The 17,361-nt window shown below is 57.5% G+C and overlaps 1 protein-coding gene across 1 annotated transcript in view; it reads left to right on the plus strand.

Annotated features, from left to right (window-relative positions):
* Window positions 1-2,894: 2,894 nt before the first annotated feature.
* The window catches only part of ABHD17C (abhydrolase domain containing 17C, depalmitoylase), a 42,484-nt gene continuing 28,017 nt past the window's right edge, over window positions 2,895-17,361 (plus strand). The window contains exon 1 of the mRNA XM_047737609.1: window positions 2,895-3,597. Coding sequence (XP_047593565.1) covers window positions 3,005-3,597 — 593 coding nt within the window. The 5' untranslated portion in view covers window positions 2,895-3,004. The remainder of the gene's footprint in view (window positions 3,598-17,361) is intronic.

Below are 17,361 nucleotides of genomic sequence, written 5' to 3' on the forward strand. Positions count from 1 at the left end.
CTAAGGAGGAGTCCAGACAAAGGCAGCCTGGGCCACTGTTTAGCATTGCCGGGAAGCCTCAGAGTCTCACCTCCTGTCCACCATCTTCAGCTATGAAATTCGCTCTCATGGTTGCAAGATGGCTGCTGTGGCTCCAATAATTCCTGCAAGCCGAGGGGGCAAGCATTCCAGATGAGTCTGGCTCTGTTCAGTCCTTCCCCCACAAAGTTCTCCACTTAGAGATTAGTGGCCGGAACCTGGGCCATTCTCACAGCGGGGGAGGGGGAAGACTGTGTCTCTGAACTGGGAGCATTGTCACCCAGAACAAAACCCCAGCTCTGTGAGTTAGCCAGATTGGGGTGGGGTGGGGAGGGATGCCAGAGCTCCTTATCCAGAGGACAGGCACATGCTAGAAACACACTGTGGTGGGTGTTGGCTACAGATTGCTCTTATCTTCCTCAAAGCCTGTACTCTGACAGTAGTAACACACAAGACAGAAGACACGGCTTGTCTCTCAGTGCACTCATCATATCACCCATTCATTCTTTAATTTATCGAGATAATTAATATTTACAGAGCGTTTTCTCTCTGCCAGGCATAGGATGGGAGACGGGGAGCAGTGGTGACCACAAAAAGCACGATCCTTGCCTTCACAGGGCATCCACTCCTAAATGAAAAGTAAAACAGGCAATATATTTTAGATTTCTTTTATTGTCCATTTGAACAACCAGATTCACTTTTTAAGCATGAGTATACTTTGCTTATGACCAATAAAAAATGATCATTTTCCCCTACACGGTTGACACAGTTTTATTTTTATAAACTGAGTTAGATCTTGAGCGGCTCGACGAAAGGCGGATTAAAACAGAAGAAAAGTTCAGGAAAAGTTGGGCGTGAAAAGGGCCAATTAAATAACAAACCCACACATTCAGCAACTGGGAATATTGTTCAGGAGACCAGTCCTGGATGCTTTAAGAGGATGCAATCTTGAAGCTTCTTGAGGTCAGGGGGCTGGGTCTTGGCTCCCTTTGGGTTCCCCAGACCAGCTCTCCTTAGCTTTTATGGGGAGTTGATTTTTTTTTTTTCTTTAAAGGCATGTGAAAAACTGTTCTGAACCTTCTCCCAAGGCTCTAATTAGATTGTAAGGTACTCGAGAGAAGGGATTGTTTTACTCATCTTTGTAACTGTTGCACAAAAAATCTTGGGTGTTGTGAGCACAAAAAATATTACATACATATACACGAGAATTGAATACAAGAAACTAAGTACATACCTAAGGAAAGTACACAGACGCTTACTGAGTGATAAACCTTTTTAAAGAAGGGAACCCAATCTTGTGAAGCTAAAATTCTGGTTTTAGGTACAACGTCACCAAGGATGAGTCGCTTTAAAATACACTCAGAGATACTTTGTCTGCAAGATTTACCAACCAGGTTTCCTCTAAGTTTTTGGATCATTCCGAAACGACCGAGATTGTTTCCGTGAAGAAATGGTCTCTTAAAGCCGGGTCCTGAGGGTTCTTGGGATCTGAAGAGCAAATTCGTCCAGATGAGGGTGCTCAGAAACACTCCTCCTTCAAAAGCCACAGCAAAAGTTAACATTCTCAGGACGTCTGTTAGTTAGAAAAAGCGGCCCAGCCTGGCAATGCTGCCAGCTGCCTTGTCTGTCACAGGGAAGGGGATCTCCTGTCAATTCCTCAAAGGGAGTTCGGCTGCCAAATCAGGAGGCAAAAAGGAAATATAGAAATCTCGGGGACATGGGCACCAGAATATGCTCGGTTTCAGACACTGGGAGTTATACTTGAAAAAAAAAAAGTCACTTAAAGGTGAATGCCAGGATTACAGTGGATTTACGTCATTATAACAAATATTTCATGATGCAGATTACTTTAAAGTCTTGGACCCAAGACAAGTCTAGAGAAACTAGCCCTGTGCTGGACACTAGACAGTGCGCAGCGCGCGGGACCAGAGAGGACAACCTCGCACCGTACACTGGGAGGAGCCACCCTGTCTACTCCTGAAGACACAGGGACGCCCTAAAGGCCCAATCACGCCCCGAGGAAGGTAACAGGGTTGCTCCGTGTGCAGAAACGGCCTCCTGTAACGGGGACCCCCGCGCGGACTGTTCCGTTCCTCAAGCAGCGGCGCCCGACGGTGCTGAGACGTGAGGAAGGGCGGGTTCAGAAAGCGCAGACCCCCAAAGCGAGGATTTGGGTGTGTGTCCACGCTCCTCCACGCATTAATGTGATCTTCCGTCGGTCCCCAAGAACCCCCATCCGCGACCGAACTTGGATTTGGAGAAGGGAGAGAGGAGCGTTGCGGGAGGATGCGCTCGGCCCTTGCAACGTCCCTTCCGGGGAACGGCCCAGCTGCCCCCATACAGACCCCGAAGGAGGCAGGGGCGTCCTGGGGACATGCGGCTCCTCTGGGGCCTTGTGCGTCCCGGGGACGGGCGCGGGCTCCCCCGGCCGAGCAGGTGCCCGCGTCCCCTCCACGCTCCCTCGTGGGGTCGGCCCAGCTGCGGGGGTGCAGACCAGGGAGCAGGGGCGTCCCGGGGACACGCGGCTCCTCTGGGGCCTTGTGCGTCCCGGGGACGGGCGCGCGCTCCCCTGGCCCGGCAGGTGCCCGCGCCCGCGGAGGGAGGGGGCGGCGGGGAGCCCCGCCCAGGTGCCCGGCCCCGCGCCGAGTCCCCGCGGGGGCGCCGGCGCGCGGTAACCCGGAAGTGGCGGCGGCGGGCGCGCGGGGGCGGGGGCGGCGCGCTGGAGCCATGGCCGCCGCCGCCGGCTTTGTGTGCCGCGCGCGGGTCCCGGCCACCCGCGCCTCGCCCCGGCCGCGGGGCCGCCGCTGACCCGCCCCGGCTCCGAGCGCCGCGCGCGCCGGGCCCCGGCCCCGCCTCCCGGCCTCCCCGCCCCGCCTCCCGCCTCCTGCCGCCGGCCGGGCGGGCCGCAGCCGCCCTCCGCGCTCGCCCGCCCGCGTCCTCGCCCGCGCCCGCCCGGCCTCCGGCGGCGGGGCTCCCGGCCGCCCCGATGCCCGAGCCAGGCCCCAGGATGAACGGCTTCTCGCTGGGCGAGCTGTGCTGGCTCTTCTGCTGCCCGCCCTGCCCGAGCCGCATCGCCGCCAAGCTGGCCTTCCTGCCGCCCGAGCCCACCTACACGGTGCTGGCGCCCGAGCAGCGCGGCCCCGGCGCCCCGGCCCCCGCCGCCGCGGCCGCCACCGCCGCCACCGCCGCCGCGGCCCAGCCGGCGCCGCAGCAGCCCGAGGAGGGCGCGGGCGCGGGGCCCGGCGCGTGCAGCCTGCACCTGAGCGAGCGCGCCGACTGGCAGTACTCGCAGCGCGAGCTGGACGCCGTCGAGGTCTTCTTCTCGCGCACCGCCCGGGACAACCGGCTCGGCTGCATGTTCGTGCGCTGCGCGCCCTCCAGCCGCTACACGCTGCTCTTCTCGCACGGCAACGCCGTGGACCTGGGCCAGATGTGCAGCTTCTACATCGGCCTCGGCTCGCGCATCAACTGCAACATCTTCTCCTACGACTACTCGGGCTACGGCGTCAGCTCGGGCAAGCCCTCCGAGAAGAACCTGTACGCCGACATCGACGCCGCCTGGCAGGCGCTGCGCACGCGGTGAGCCGGGGCGGAGGGCGGGGGGGGGGGGGTCGCCAGGCCCGGCCTGCGGCCGCGTGATGGGAGGAGGGGAGACGAGCAGGGGTCCCCTGGGGGGGCGGCGCGGGGAGAGGTGTCCTTCCTCTCCAGGGCTGTGCGCCGGCAGAGTGGGACTCCCCCCCCCCCCCCGCCCCCGGGCCCCCGTGGATTCGCTCTTCTCCTCCATCCCCGGCCTTCTCCCACCCCCTTTCCAAATCCCACCAGCCCGCAGGTTCCTGGTGAGCTCAGACTCGGGGATTTGCCTGTTCAGGCAGGCCTGGGTGCCACCGGCCCACCGGCTGGGTCTTTTGTGGCTCTGGTCCTCACCGGCGGAGGCGTGGGGGTGGCTCAAGTGTTGGGCAGAAGCAACTTGGTTTGCGCTGAGTTTCTGTGAGCCGGGGCCAGAGCCTCACGGGCCTCCGACTTAAGTGACCTTGGGCAGGCACAGCCTCTCGACCTCGGGCTCCTCTCGTGTATAATCCGGGGGCAAGAGGACATGACTTTCCAACCCCCCTTGTAAAGGGCTCCGAGGGGCCATGGTTGGGCAGCCCCGGGGGCAGCTGGAGGGGTGCCTGGTGTGGAGTTTGTCTTCTGGAGGGGAGGGGCAGAGTCCCCGGGCACTGTGTGGACAGGAAGCTAGCTGGTGGCCGTCCCCTGCACCTCCCACAGAGCCTCAGGAACAAGCCCAGGATGAGTTTGAATCTTACCTGGTAGGGTCTGGCGACTCGCTTGACCTTGAATTAGCCTTTACAGGACTGGAAGGTGTTTACGGAGGGAGCGCCTCGGATGTTCCAGGCCCAAATGGCGGACCTGGTTCCTGGGTCAGAAAACTGGAGTTTTCTTCTCGTCTTAGAAACACGCCTGGCAAGTGCGCAAGTCACACCACCTGTTTGTGCTCCCTGTGGGTGTTTGTGACTCTCCCCCACCTACCCCAGAGCAGTGATGGGGTAAAGACTTGAGATCACGCCTATAATGCCGTCTGATCGCTCCCGTTAAAAGAGTCCTCAGGTTAAGTGCAGTTGGCACGATTCTGGCAACGGGCACTTACGTGGTTTTGCCCAAAATGTGTTGCTTGGCTTACGCGGATCGCCAATGTGAATGTTCCCAAATTACCCTTTGTGTTTCGGGGAAAATGCCTCATCCCCCAGGACGTTTTTGGGATTTAATATATATTGTTGTCTGTGTTCTCTTGGAATCCTGAAGGAGTTTATTGGGAGGATGCTTTCTCGAAAGTGGTTTGGGCAGATGAGGACGTGTATCACGTACAGATCTACTGAGTCAGGAGCCACAAACCGTCGAAAGCTGCCTGTTCCAGTAAAGGGTTTCAAAACTCTGTGTCCTACACGATCAGTACGTTGCCGCAGTGTACTGTTCATAAAGGTGTTAAGAATAAGGGTCGGCATTAAATCTTTTAAAAATGAACCATCAAAATCCCACTTTGAGTTCCAAGATGTGAGAATTTCTGTAGACCATTGTTCCTGTGTGTGCATAACTACCTGAGAACAAAAGCCTGTCAGACAGGAGACTGGCCCTTTGGCCTGGATGTCCAGGTGTGGCTGTGCTACAGAGTAGGCACGGTGTTGTCATTTCCTGGAGACTCTTGTCATACTTAGTTTAAGGGTATTGTCTCTGGATCAACAGTTCGATTCAGTTTTGGCACATCTGATGATAGAGCTGAATTGTGCCTACCATTTGTTTAATTTTACAGCAGAATTCATATCTAGACGGATTCACGCCTTTGTAAAGTGGGGTAGAATTTAAAGGCTACCATGAACGTCTTAGAAACTTGCAGACTGGCTTGCCCTGTGCTTTTCAGCGATCTGGTAGGTGACCTCATGGTCACCCATACAGGTCATGCGTCGATCAGGCACACACGTATACGTCCTATCCCTCTGCACATGTCTGTGGCCGAAGCACATGTTTCATAAACCACTGTTTTTTCCACGGGCAATGTGCATGGCATAATATAGTCTATTTAATATTTTTTAAAAAGAAGAAAAATGCAGATTGCTGGCCACGGAATGTATTTCCTAACTTTGGAACTCTGCTCTCGGGCGAGATTGCTGGCCACGGAATGTATTTCCTAACTTTGGAACTCTGCTCTCGGGCGCCCACCTCGTCTGCCCGAGGCCCAGTGAAGGCTCTTTCACGGTGGGCCGGCGGCAGGTCTCCAGGCGGCGGGTTCCACACTGCCCGCTGCACCATGGAGTCCTGTGTGTCAGACCTCCCAGGATGTGCATTCTCTGTGTCAGTTACTCTAGTGACTCGGGAGCTCCCCGATTCCGAAGCCGGGCCGTCCCCTCACTGCCTTCCTCCAGCCGACTCATGTTCTCTCTGGCTTTCCTGCCTTCGCCTTGCGTGGAAGGTGTCCTCTGCTTCGCCCGTTCTCAGCTTTGCTCAGGTCCTTGCCAAGACAGAGAGTCATCCACCGCAGGTCCCATGGCGTGGCTGGGCCTGACCCCCTTTTCCACCTCCTTCCCTCCGTGTCTTCGTTGGGGATCTCTCTTCCGACCTCCTGGTCACCACATGGCTCACGGTCCCGATGGCACAGCCTGCCTCGTCCTGCGCTCTGTCTCTACTCAGCCTGCATCCCGCCTCCCTCCTCACCTTCACCTCTAGCCTCTGGCGCGAGCCCTTTGGCGTCCGAAGCACCTGGTCCTGACCGGCTGCAGATTCGGACACTCTGCTCCTGGCACCTGGTACCCGGCCCCTTGGCCGGCGCGTTTCATGCTCTTTCACTCTGTCCTGCTGTTGAATGGTCTTTCTGGCTAAACTGAAGCTCCCTGGAGGCAGGGACTCTGTGCCTTCTCTCTACCCAGCAGTGCCCTGAGATAATGGGTACACGTCAAGTATTTAATGAATTGCACGTAGGGACGGCCCAGAAGTCCACAAATGAGATAAATTTAGTTTTTCCTAAGTCGGACTCTTAGAAACAAGAGTTGGGTCTTATCGCACCTCCTGAGTTCTGCTATCTGCCGCGGGAGCACAGACCGAATCTGGGAGGGTCTACAATGTATCGGCCTGAGGTCCCAGCCACTTTGTATCCATTCTGTGCTTGTTCTGTGCACAGTGAAGCTTCTGTTGGGGCCGCGGAGTAAGAGCCGCCCTCCCTTGCTGTCCTCTTCATCTGCCCCCGCCCCCCCCCCCCCCCCCCCCCCCCCCCGTCTGCCGCAGCCTCGGGCGGACTTCCCGCTCGGACACTGCCCCTGGTGCCAGCTACCCACGTGCCTGGGGACGGAGCGGGTCCTGTCGGTGAGGAGTGGCCAAGTGGCCAAGCAGTCCCAGTGGAGCTTTGGGGAGGAAGTAAACAAACGCGAAGGCGAGAGGGGTGTTCTTTGCTTGTCGGCCGGTAGAGGATTATTTCAAGCATTTTTAAAAACTGTTAGAGAAGTGGGATAGGAGCAGGTGTGAGGCTTCGGGGCTGGGAGAAGTGAGCGTGTTCGACTCCGCTCGGCTGCTTCAAGGAGGTGCCATAGCCTGGGGGTCCTCGGACAACAGAGATGGGTACCTCAGGGTTCCGGAGGCGGGGCGTCTGAGGTCAGGACACCTGCGAGGTCGGGGTCGCTTGAGGACCCTCTTCCCAGCTGCAGACTGCTGGCTTCTCATGGCGTCCGCACTCCGCAGAAGGGACCCCGGGGGCGTTCTTGGGCTGCTTTTCTAAGGGCACTAACACCCTGGAAAGGTTCCACCCTCTGGACCTGACCGCCTGCCAGAGGCCCCACCTCTGGATTCCGGCATTCGGGGGGCTGGGTTTCAGGATGGGACTCTGCCGGCGGGGACGTGAATATCTAGTCCCCTCGCAGCTGGTGTGGGAACAGGGAGAGGTTCTCTACAAGTGAGAGCCGGAGCCCCAGTGAAAGCTTGAAGGTTAGGACATGCCTTGCATCTATAAACATGTCGTGAACATGAGCCCTTGAGGGAATGGGTGGGAACCCCCTGGAAATGTTCGTGGAGGAACGCTGAAGAGCAGTGCAGCCTTCTCGGGAGGTGGCATGGTAACTTGAGCTGGGGAAGTGGTTAATTTGCTCCATGTGGGACGAGCTGCCTGTTGGTTACGGTGGGAGCAGGCAGGTTAAACCCCTCGGTGCAGGTCCTCAGGGGTCCTCTCAGACGGGAGCAGCTGCAGACGGCGCAGGGGCAGCTGCAGACGGCGCAGCCGGCACGGTGGGCCCCGGGATTCGAGAAGGTGTGAATAGAGCCAATTTGCAAGCAAACAACCCGGAGAATGAGGTGGAAGATGGGTGGCGAGAATTATGGCTGGAACACTTCAATCTAGAAGAGGAGAGACGGCATCTGGGACTCTGTTATCACCGGAGCTTGCCGGGGCCGTCCGTCCGCAGAAGTTGTCCCAACCTTCTGTTTGTTACAGAGACTGGAAGGGCGAGGCATTCAGTGACAGAAATAGGGACCCGATCAGAGAAAGCAAACGCAGAGACAAAGAGAAATGACTTTTGGTGCCTCAGTGCCACAGGCAAGTTACCGAAGACAGTTTGTCGTTCACTCGTTCATTCCCTTTGCCAGCAGCCGTTATCCATTAGCCCGGTGGGCACGTGCTCCTGGCGGACACTGGGGGACATCCCCCTGGAGCATCGCTAATCCCCAACTCTTGCCTGCTTCCTTCTTTTTCTATTTTGTGAAAGGATGGACTTGATTTTGGAGACTTTTTTTTTTTCAGCTATAAGGTCTCCCCCATGTATTACTGAACCAACCCACCAGTGCGGAGGCAAAGTAACAGAGAAAAACCATTTCCCCCAGTGAAACCTGTCCATTGTTGTAGGGGTTGTTTAGGGAGCGGAGTAGGGATGTTGCAGAATGATGGGATAGGAACGTGGGGCTCTAGTGAGGGTGCAAATATGTGTGCCAGCTCCTGTCCCTTATGGGCCCGGCTCGGTTCTCCTCGCCCGCCTCCTTGGAGCTGCCTGCGATTCAAGTACCGGTTCTCATCCGCTTCCCCTGGGCAATGGGGTGGCCCCACTTTGGTTTCCTGGCCAGGAATCTCCTGATCCTGGAGATCTTGTGAGAAGACATGGTGAGGGTCCGCCCACACCGCGGTGATGGTGGAGAGGAGAGAGAGAGCTTCTAGAAACATTCTGAAAACGTAACCCTGTGCTTCTGTTTTATAAGTTCTGTGTCTTGGATTCGCAGGACCCATAACTGGACAACTCGTAAGTCCCAGGAAGGCCGTAGCAGGCGTTCTCGGGTGGCCCCGTCTGTTGGCTATGAATGGTGTTCTGACTCTCAGGGTGGGTTTCTCCTGGGGGAGCGAAGCAGCTCCTTTCCCTGGGAAGGCAAGTTACAGACCTGACTCGTCTGCTCCCTGTGTTCTCAGAGGGAATACGACGGTGCCGTTAAGGGAAGGCCACTTAGGATTTCTACCTGGGTCTGATGGCCGGGGGATGAAGGGAACGGAATGTGGTATGGAGAGTGGTTGAAACAAGGACCAGGCACGGTGGTGTTTCCAGGAAGGGAACAGCGTGTTGGCCTGGAATTGAAGGTGGCCGGTGTGGGAATATCCCACTCGGGAGAGTACAGCGCTCGGAGTCCACTCACTGAAGCCGATGTGGGTGAATGTGTTTTGGGGGTCCGCACAGTGTCTCCCTGGCGCGCCTCCGACCCTCGGAGCGCGTGTGCTGACCCCGGCCGTTCGGGGGTATCCCTGTGGCTCAGCGTTCCTCTCCAGCCCCTGCGGACTCTGAGCTTCTGGGTCCATGGTTCATGGCTCCTTCTCCATGCTCGTGGCTCCTTCTCCACGTTCATGGCTCCTCCACGCTTCCGTTCCAAGGGTGACCCACCAGACGGACTCATGCGTGCTTCTGTGTGGAGGGGTGAGCACGCCTTCCAGACACATCCGTGTTTGTCCCGGGGCCCTTGGAGGCTGGGCATGGAGCCCTGGACTTGGGGCCCGACCCACCGGTGGAAGTGGACTTTTCTCCCTTTTTGCTTTCTGGAGAAGTCACTTCAAGGATGTCCCCTGAGGGGACTGACGGCGTGCTCTCTTCTCTCCTGCCCCGTCGGCTCCTCTGCTCCTCTGTCCTATCTGGGAACCCCACGGGAGCCCCTGGGGCTTGGCGTCCGCACACCAGCCTTCCCCGTGGTATTTTGCTTCAGCTCGTGATGAGATGATGAATCTCCGCTTGAGGAGGCCTTGCTCGCAGGGACCCAAACTCTCAGCGCGGACACACTTAGGAGATCATTAGCTGGCGATCTGAATGGCTTTTTTTTTTTCTTTCAGGATTGCTTTAAATAATAGGCTTCCTGATTTGTCTAAGAGATTGGATTTTTTTTTTTAAAAGATTTTACTTATTTATTTGACAGACACAGTGAGAGAGGGAACATAAGCAGGGGGAGAGGGAGAAGCAGGCTTCCTGCCAAACAGGGAGCCGGATGCGGGGCTTGATCCCAGAATCCCAGGATGATCTGAGTCAAAGGCAGACGCTCCACTGACAGTCATCCCGGTGCCCGAGAGATTGAGTTAACCGACGTTAGATGAGCACAGAACCTTTGGGGAAATTCGTTCTGATTCCGGCACTCCTTCCAGTCCCTCATGTCCCCTTGCCCGAGGCACATCCTGGGGGAGGGGCTGGGCCCTGGTGCGTCCATTCCCCCCGGCGCTGGCGGGGGGCTCTGGCTGCAGGGGTGGCGAGGCTTGTCCACTGAGTTCTGGCCTTGACGAGCCTCGCTCTGACCGAAGGGCATAGGCTTTGCAGAAGAGCCCACAGTTGATTCCTTAAAGCAGGTCAGTAGGGCAGCAACGCCGCTGTTTTTCTGTGACCACCTGTGTGGGCTCCCGTGGCGACTGGCCATGGGGAACCAGGCCTCCCCTTCCCTGGCCCTTACCTCTCCTGCCCTGCAGCCCACGGCCACCCCCTGGAATGGCTGGCAGCTGGTGGCCGGTGGCCGGGGCCGTGGACCTGGCTGTGGGCAGGCTGGGTGGGGGCAGCAGGGGACACGGGTGCAAGCGTGCCCATGTGGCGCCTGCACCGCTCCAGCCAGAGGTCTCCAGTGGGAGACCACTTGGTGAGCTATCTCTTCATTTGGCTGATTTACAGCCGAACTGATTCCTGGCCCTTCTGTCAGAGCAACACAGCAAGGTTGTCTCAAGGGCAACCTGGCGAGGAACGTTCCTGCGAGTCTGAGCTTTCCTCTGGTGCTTCTGTGGCGAAGGGCAGGGGTTTGTGAGTCAAGCCGACCCGAGATCCTGCCCGAGTTGCTTTTAGCTGCTGGGCCTCGGGCAGGCCTCCTAACCTGCGTGGACCTCAGGTCCGGTCATGACGGTCCTGTTCATGGGGGCGGCCCCCATGTGAGGTGTGTGAACCCAGCGCCCCCCACACGTCAGGAGCACTGCAAGGGGGCTGTTTGTTCCCGATCGTGACTAACATTATTCGAGCTGCCATTGGCACATGTTCAGCTCACACTGATGGCCAGGCACTTAGATCCGAAAGACTGTTAGAGATCCCACGTCCTTCCCCGCTCTCTGAGGACGTGAGCAGCACGTGGGGCTGGCCTGGCTCGGTGGGTGTGGGCGCAGAGAACAGCAGAGACGACTCGGTTGTGCAGGCCTCCCCCCTGCCCCCCCTTTATCTGTGGGAGGTTTGTTCCAAGACATCACACCAAACCTGCGCTGCCAGGCTTTTCCTCAGGCACACGTACCTGTGATCAGCGTGTAAATGAGGCCCCAAGGGAGGGGACAACAAGGATGCATAATACAGTGGGACCGTCCGAGCATTACACAGTGATGAAGGTGCCGTGGACGTGTTCTCCTGCTCAGACTACCGTGCTATGCCGCGCTCACCCTCCTGACATGATGAGACAGCGTGAGGGGGTGACGGAGGTGTGGGGACGTGGTGTCGGGCTGCTGGTGACCAGATGACGTGTCAGAAGGAGGATCACTGGTCTCGACTGCGGCTGAGCGCCAGGACCTGGATGCCGCGGACAGTGGGGAGGCTGTGTGTGCCGCTGTGGCCCAGAGGCCGTCTGGATTCTCTCCTCCGCGTCTCCCAGTTTCGCCCTGGGGAGCAGTGTGTGCTGGTGTTTTAAATCGGGGGGTACTTCATCTGCCAAGGTGCTTATGTGCCCAGAGGAGAACTTAAAAGGAGAGGAAACTACCTGTAATCCACGCCCCCCCCACTGCCTCCCTCCTCTGTGCCCTTTGCAGGCCTTGCTCGAGGGCGTGGGCCGTGCAGTCTGGCAGGAGACTTCTTGGGGCGTCGTGTCAGGGATGGGAGGACGAGAAGGTGAAACCCAGTCCCTGCCTACCACTCAGGACAAGCGCTGGTAACTGTTGGCTAACGCAATGACCTTTAGTAGATACTTACCCTTCCCTTTTCTTCAAGTCAGCCTAGGGACCTGAATCACACACTTCCTTCTAAAATATGAATGCTCCCATGATGCCTCGGACCTCCGAGTCCTGTTGGGCTTTCAAGGCTCTGCGCCGTGGAGCTCATTGATAACTTCCACACGATCGATTCCCTTCAGAGCGCTCGAGGACCGAGGCACCGTGGTGAAACTGGAAACCGTCCTTCCAGAAAGCCTTGGTCATTCAGCTTCGGACGGCTTGGTAACTGGCTGCCTGTCGGCGATCTGCTGAATCACAGAGCAGAGCCCAACCTCCAGATTACTGGTTAACAGAGCGCGGCTTTAATTTTCAAATACAAAGGGGGTGCAGAGGGATCCTGGTGCTGATTATTTGCTTCCTCCTCTGGTTTACGTTTTTGGGTGGTTCAGATGAACTCCGGGCAGCTAGGCTGGGGGGAGAATGTCAGGCGAGCCTGTACTCAGGATACATCCGTGGTGTGAGCTTCCAGATGTTAATTCTAGCTGCTGGCTCACCTCTCTGTTATTATGGCCAGGAATCCAATGAGAATTCCAACTTTCTCAAAACTATTTTTAGTGATTGTCACGGGCGGAACCAAGCCGCATGTAGTAGTACAATTACCTTGCCTGCAAAGGTCCGTCATACCGGCACAAGGGGTGGGTATGCTAGTTTAACTTGAATATTTTGGTCCCTCCCTATTGTCATGAATGACTCAAGGGTATTTCACAGATGCCCTCTTCTTGGTTGTACCCATATCAACTGGTGTTGGTATCACTTTAGTTTTCATACGTGTATAGAAGGAAAGGACCACTCACATGTTAATGAACTCTGTGCGTGTTTTGTGTTACATAACGGGGCTGGAGGAAATCGTTTTTTTTTTTTTTTTTTTTTTGACAGAGAGAGATCACAAGTAGACGGAGAGGCAGGCAGAGAGAGAGAGAGAGGGAAGCAGGCTTCTTGCTGAGCAGAGAGCCCGATATGGGACTCGATCCCAGGACCCTGAGATCATGACCTGAGCCGAAGGCAGCGGCTTAACCCACTGAGCCACCCAGGCGCCCCGGAAATCGTTTTTTTAACGAGCATGCTGTCATGTGATTCATTGGAAGACATTGGTTTCTCCTATGAAAACATCAAGAAAACCCCAGAATGACCATGGTCCTAAGCGAGGGAGGAGGATGGTTGGGCTGTGCTCTCACTGGGGAGGGTTTCGGGTCTCTGCCTCTGTCCCTGAAGCTCAGCAGGGGCTCGCCGGCCTGGGGCTCCAGCCCTGCGAGAGCTCAAAGTCCAGCCTCAGGCTGACCCGTCTCGCTTCCTTGTCTGACTTCCTTGTCTCCGGGGCGCAGCTGCAGCCTCCTCTCTGGGGTCCTCCTGTCCGTCCGCACGTCTGGCCAGCCACGTCAGTTTGCACACCTGGATCCTGGTTTCCTTGGTTGCCCCGCCCAGGCCGACCTCCCCTGCGTCCTGTTCCTCACCCCTGCTTCCTGGCTGCCCGTCCCGTCCCTGGCTGACACTCCCCTGCACCACCCTGTGCCCGTCCCTGGTGCCCGTCCCTGGTCCCCGTCCGCAGCCACACCTCATACCTGTCGTTTCCAGCAACGCTCCCCGGCCAGGCCTTCGGATTATGAAGTATCCTTTTCTGACTCAATCTCATATCCTGTTGGGTCTGTTTGTTTAACAAGTGTATTAAGGGCCTGCCATGGGCCAGACGAGCTTCCTGAACAAAACACACACAAAATCCCCGCTGGCTGAAGCTTTCCCTCACAGGGGGCACATGCCCAGGAAAAACAGTCATCCCAGTAATTATGTAAACAGTGATGAGGAGAATATGATCAGTGTTACTGAGACCGGAGAAGAATGTCGGAGAGAGTCGGCCAGTGGCAATAAGAAAGTGGGCGTGTGCAGGGCCTTTGAAAAGGTGACAGTGGGCTTCATCTAAAAAACGACATCAGGCCTAAAGCAGTGAGGGGCTAACCCTGTGGCTCCATGCTGCAAGGGACAGGGGACAAAGGTCCTGAGTTCACAGAGCATCCCGGACGTTGGTGTGGCTGGAGCAGGGCCAGTGAGGTGCCCGGTGGACCCGGATGGGGTCACTGGGTGTGGGGGGGCTCCTGGCTGGCCTCATAGGCCACTGCGTTGGGCTTGTGTGGCTTGGAATGCGAGCCTTGGGGACAGAAGTAACAGGACGTCACAGGCTTCAGTGGCTCTTAGTGATGTATCCGTGCTACATGGAAGGCCGGTGTCCCCCTGGTGAGGACCCACTGCAGGACCGTAGGCTAGAGACGGTGGCGGTGTGGCCGTTGCGTGGCGGCAGAGCTGGTGCGAGGTGCTGGGATCCGGGCTGTTCTTTTCGAGGTCGGTCACCAGTGTTTGCCAAGTCGAGCGGGGAAGGGGAGGGTCTAGGATGACTCCTGGGGTTTGGGCTGGAACCATGGGAAGCCTGAGTCACTCCTCATCGAGGCGGCAGGGGGCTGGAGGGGCTCCCGAGTGGGGAGGCGGGCAGGGGTCTCGCTTTGTCTCTGTCGCCTTGGAGATACCCACCCCAGGGGACACACGAGGAGGCGACAGCCTGGACGTCAAGAGCAAGGCCGGGGTACATTTTGCAATTGTCCCTTCCAAGAAGGAAACCACGAAACCAAAAGCCAACTTGAGGGAACAGGCATCTGCCTGGGGGAACCCTGCCCCTGTCCACCTCCCCCCGTTCAGCCTGTACCCGGGAAGCCCCAGGCCCCTGCAGGCACCCTGTGTGGGAGGGTCCAATGTTCCTGTGACAGCCCTGTCCCTGGGGGATGGCACTGAGGTGTCAGGGGGTACTGGGTGCTGCTCCCAGGTCACACTTTGTACCTGGAGATTTGCCCCCCACCTTGATCTCTCCCAAGACACCGGGGAGCGGCTGTCTCACCCCAAGCATTGGGATGTCCCCCGTCAGAGGTGCTGCCCACTCCTGTGTCCTGCTGTCCTCCCTGGGTCCCTTCGGTGCTGTAAGCCTCCTGGCGTCCTGAGACTAGTTTCTGAAAGCCTGACCCTCAGTGGGGACGAGCACGTCAGGACGTGGGCAGTGGGAGTGGACCCTGAGTACCTTTGTGGGACCAGGCATGGTGACGACCACGGTCTCCTTCGTGTGGTGGCTCCCACCTGCCTCTTTGCCCAGACTTGCCCTCTGAGCCGAAAAGTGGACCGGAGGGGGTCTCTGTAGCACCTGCCCCTTCCGTGGCCCCTTCCTCCGTGGTCTTTGCCCTGTCATCTTGTCTCCACGTTTACCACGAACTGCAAAGGTAATGCATTAACACTGTCGGTAATTAATGCAGAGGTAATGCATTAACAACACGGTTGGAGGGTTTGGCCCTGAGTCTCTCAGGAGCGGTCTCGTGGGTCCTCAGTCCTTGTCTGGACAGCACTGGTCAGCAGGAAGGGCCGCCGTGTGTTCACAAGGAGGAAACGCCTGGGCTCCCTGCGCCCTTCCCGGGCCAGCCTTCCACATCTGCACACGCCGTTGACTGTCCCTCCTGTGCCCGCTGGCCTGTTCTCCCTGCAGCGTCTTGCTAGCGAGCCTGGGTCGGGATCTCTGCTCCCGCCCACCTCGTCGCTGCCAGTAAGAGCTGCTGGCTAGTTGGGCTCGCGTCTGGCCCTGAGGACGGGGCCCCGCTCTGGTTCTCCGCAGACTCACACGGAGCCCTGCGTGGGCTTGGAAGGCCCTTGGTGGGACGAGTAGATCACGAGGAGGGGCTGCGGGCCCTGAGGTTGCCTTCTTTTCAGCTTCACACTCAGGGCGCTCGTCTCCTGTGGTCCCGGGAATGGAGGCCTCAGGCAGCCCTGTGCATCCCAGCTGCCGGCGGAGCGGGGGGGGGGGGGGGGGGGTCCTCTCCGCTGTGCTGCGTGTGAGTGCGTAACCCGGCCCCGGGGTCGGGGGGACCTGAGATGCTGCCGCAGCCTCCGGCCACCGCACGCCCGGCCTGCCTTCTGCGGGACGCAGCTGTTTTCCTGAGCGACACCTGAAGGTGGGACTGGTCCAGGCAGGGGGACGGGAGGGCGGAGAGGAGACGGAGCCCGTCTGTCCTTCTGGGCGGTTATGGGCGGGAGTGCGGGCACCTTCACCTGCTGCGTGTGGCCTTGCTGTCCCCACGCGCACACTGCGGGCCACGGCTTTCGGGCGTGTTTTCGTAAGACCCAGTCGTTGTTCTTAGGGGAGTTTGTGTTCCATGTCAGCTGGTAACGACGAGAGTGCAGAGCAGGAGGACAGGGCACCTGGAATCCCACGGGCTGCCTGTGCGTGACCATCACTGCCTCGGGACCTTGAGACCGACACACCAGCTCTGTTTTTTCCTTTGCTGTAATGTTTATTTATTTATTTATTTTATTGTTATGTACCAGATAAATAAAATATTGAAGTGAACCCTGTGTTCTCATCACCCTCCTTCGACAGTTTCCAGTATTCTGCCGCACTTGAGGCAGCCATCCCCTCCCCCACTCTATCGTTACGCTCCTCTCGGTCTCTTCCATTGCACCGTGGACGCGCAGACCCTATCCCGGCTGTGCGGTCTCCTGGCCGTCTCTTGCTGCGTGTATCAGCACTCGGGCGTGGTGGGGGCCAGCCGCAGACCCGGGCTTTCCTGGGTGCGCTGTGCTAGGTGTCTGCCGTCTTTGGAGTATGGATTGCAGTGCGAGAATAGATCTAAGGGAGACATTAAGTAGATTTCATACCAAATAGTATTCAAAGGAAAGGCACTGGAGTCTTGGCCATTGTTTTCAACATCATTGTTGTAAAGATAGATGGCTGGATGGATAGGTGGAAGGAAGGATGGGTGGATGGGAGGAAGGGAGAGACAGGAGCTCCAGGGGTGTGTCGCATTTATCTAGAATGAGTGGGGTATGGTCGGAAGAGGGAAGGATCACTGGTCTGGAGCTGGGAGGTGGGACTCCTCATCGGGCACTGACACACATGGCTGTGTGGCCGGGGGAGTCATGCACTGTGTTTGAGCCCTGTTTTCTCTGTTCACAAAGAGGAGGTTTGCTGTGGGTGTCAGTGTAGGCTTGGACGTCTCCTCTGTGCCAAGCACATTTCCCGTGGGACGTAATTCTGATCACCACACCTGCGAGGCAGGGACTCTTGTCACTTCCATCTTAGAAACTGGGAGACCGAGGACCAGGAGGGATGAGTGACTTGCCCAGGGCCACACAGAGTTAAGAGGTGAGCAGGGGCTTGGACCCAGGCAGCTTGACCCTGGGGCTCCGGCTCCAAAATCAGACGATGTTCTCTGCATCCGTGGCCCCCCGGGGTGATGGGAGCTGAGCATCTCGGAAGGTGCTTAAGACTGTGCACTGGGTGCCAAGAGAAAACACCAGAACTCGTGTTTCTGTTCATGATTCATTGCTTTTCAATGTCTCTCTGTTATGTTTATTCTATTTTATTTTTTAAAAAGATTTTATTAATTTAT

This window comes from Lutra lutra, chromosome 7, assembly GCF_902655055.1.
Source record: "Lutra lutra chromosome 7, mLutLut1.2, whole genome shotgun sequence".
Lineage (NCBI taxonomy): Eukaryota > Metazoa > Chordata > Mammalia > Carnivora > Mustelidae > Lutra > Lutra lutra.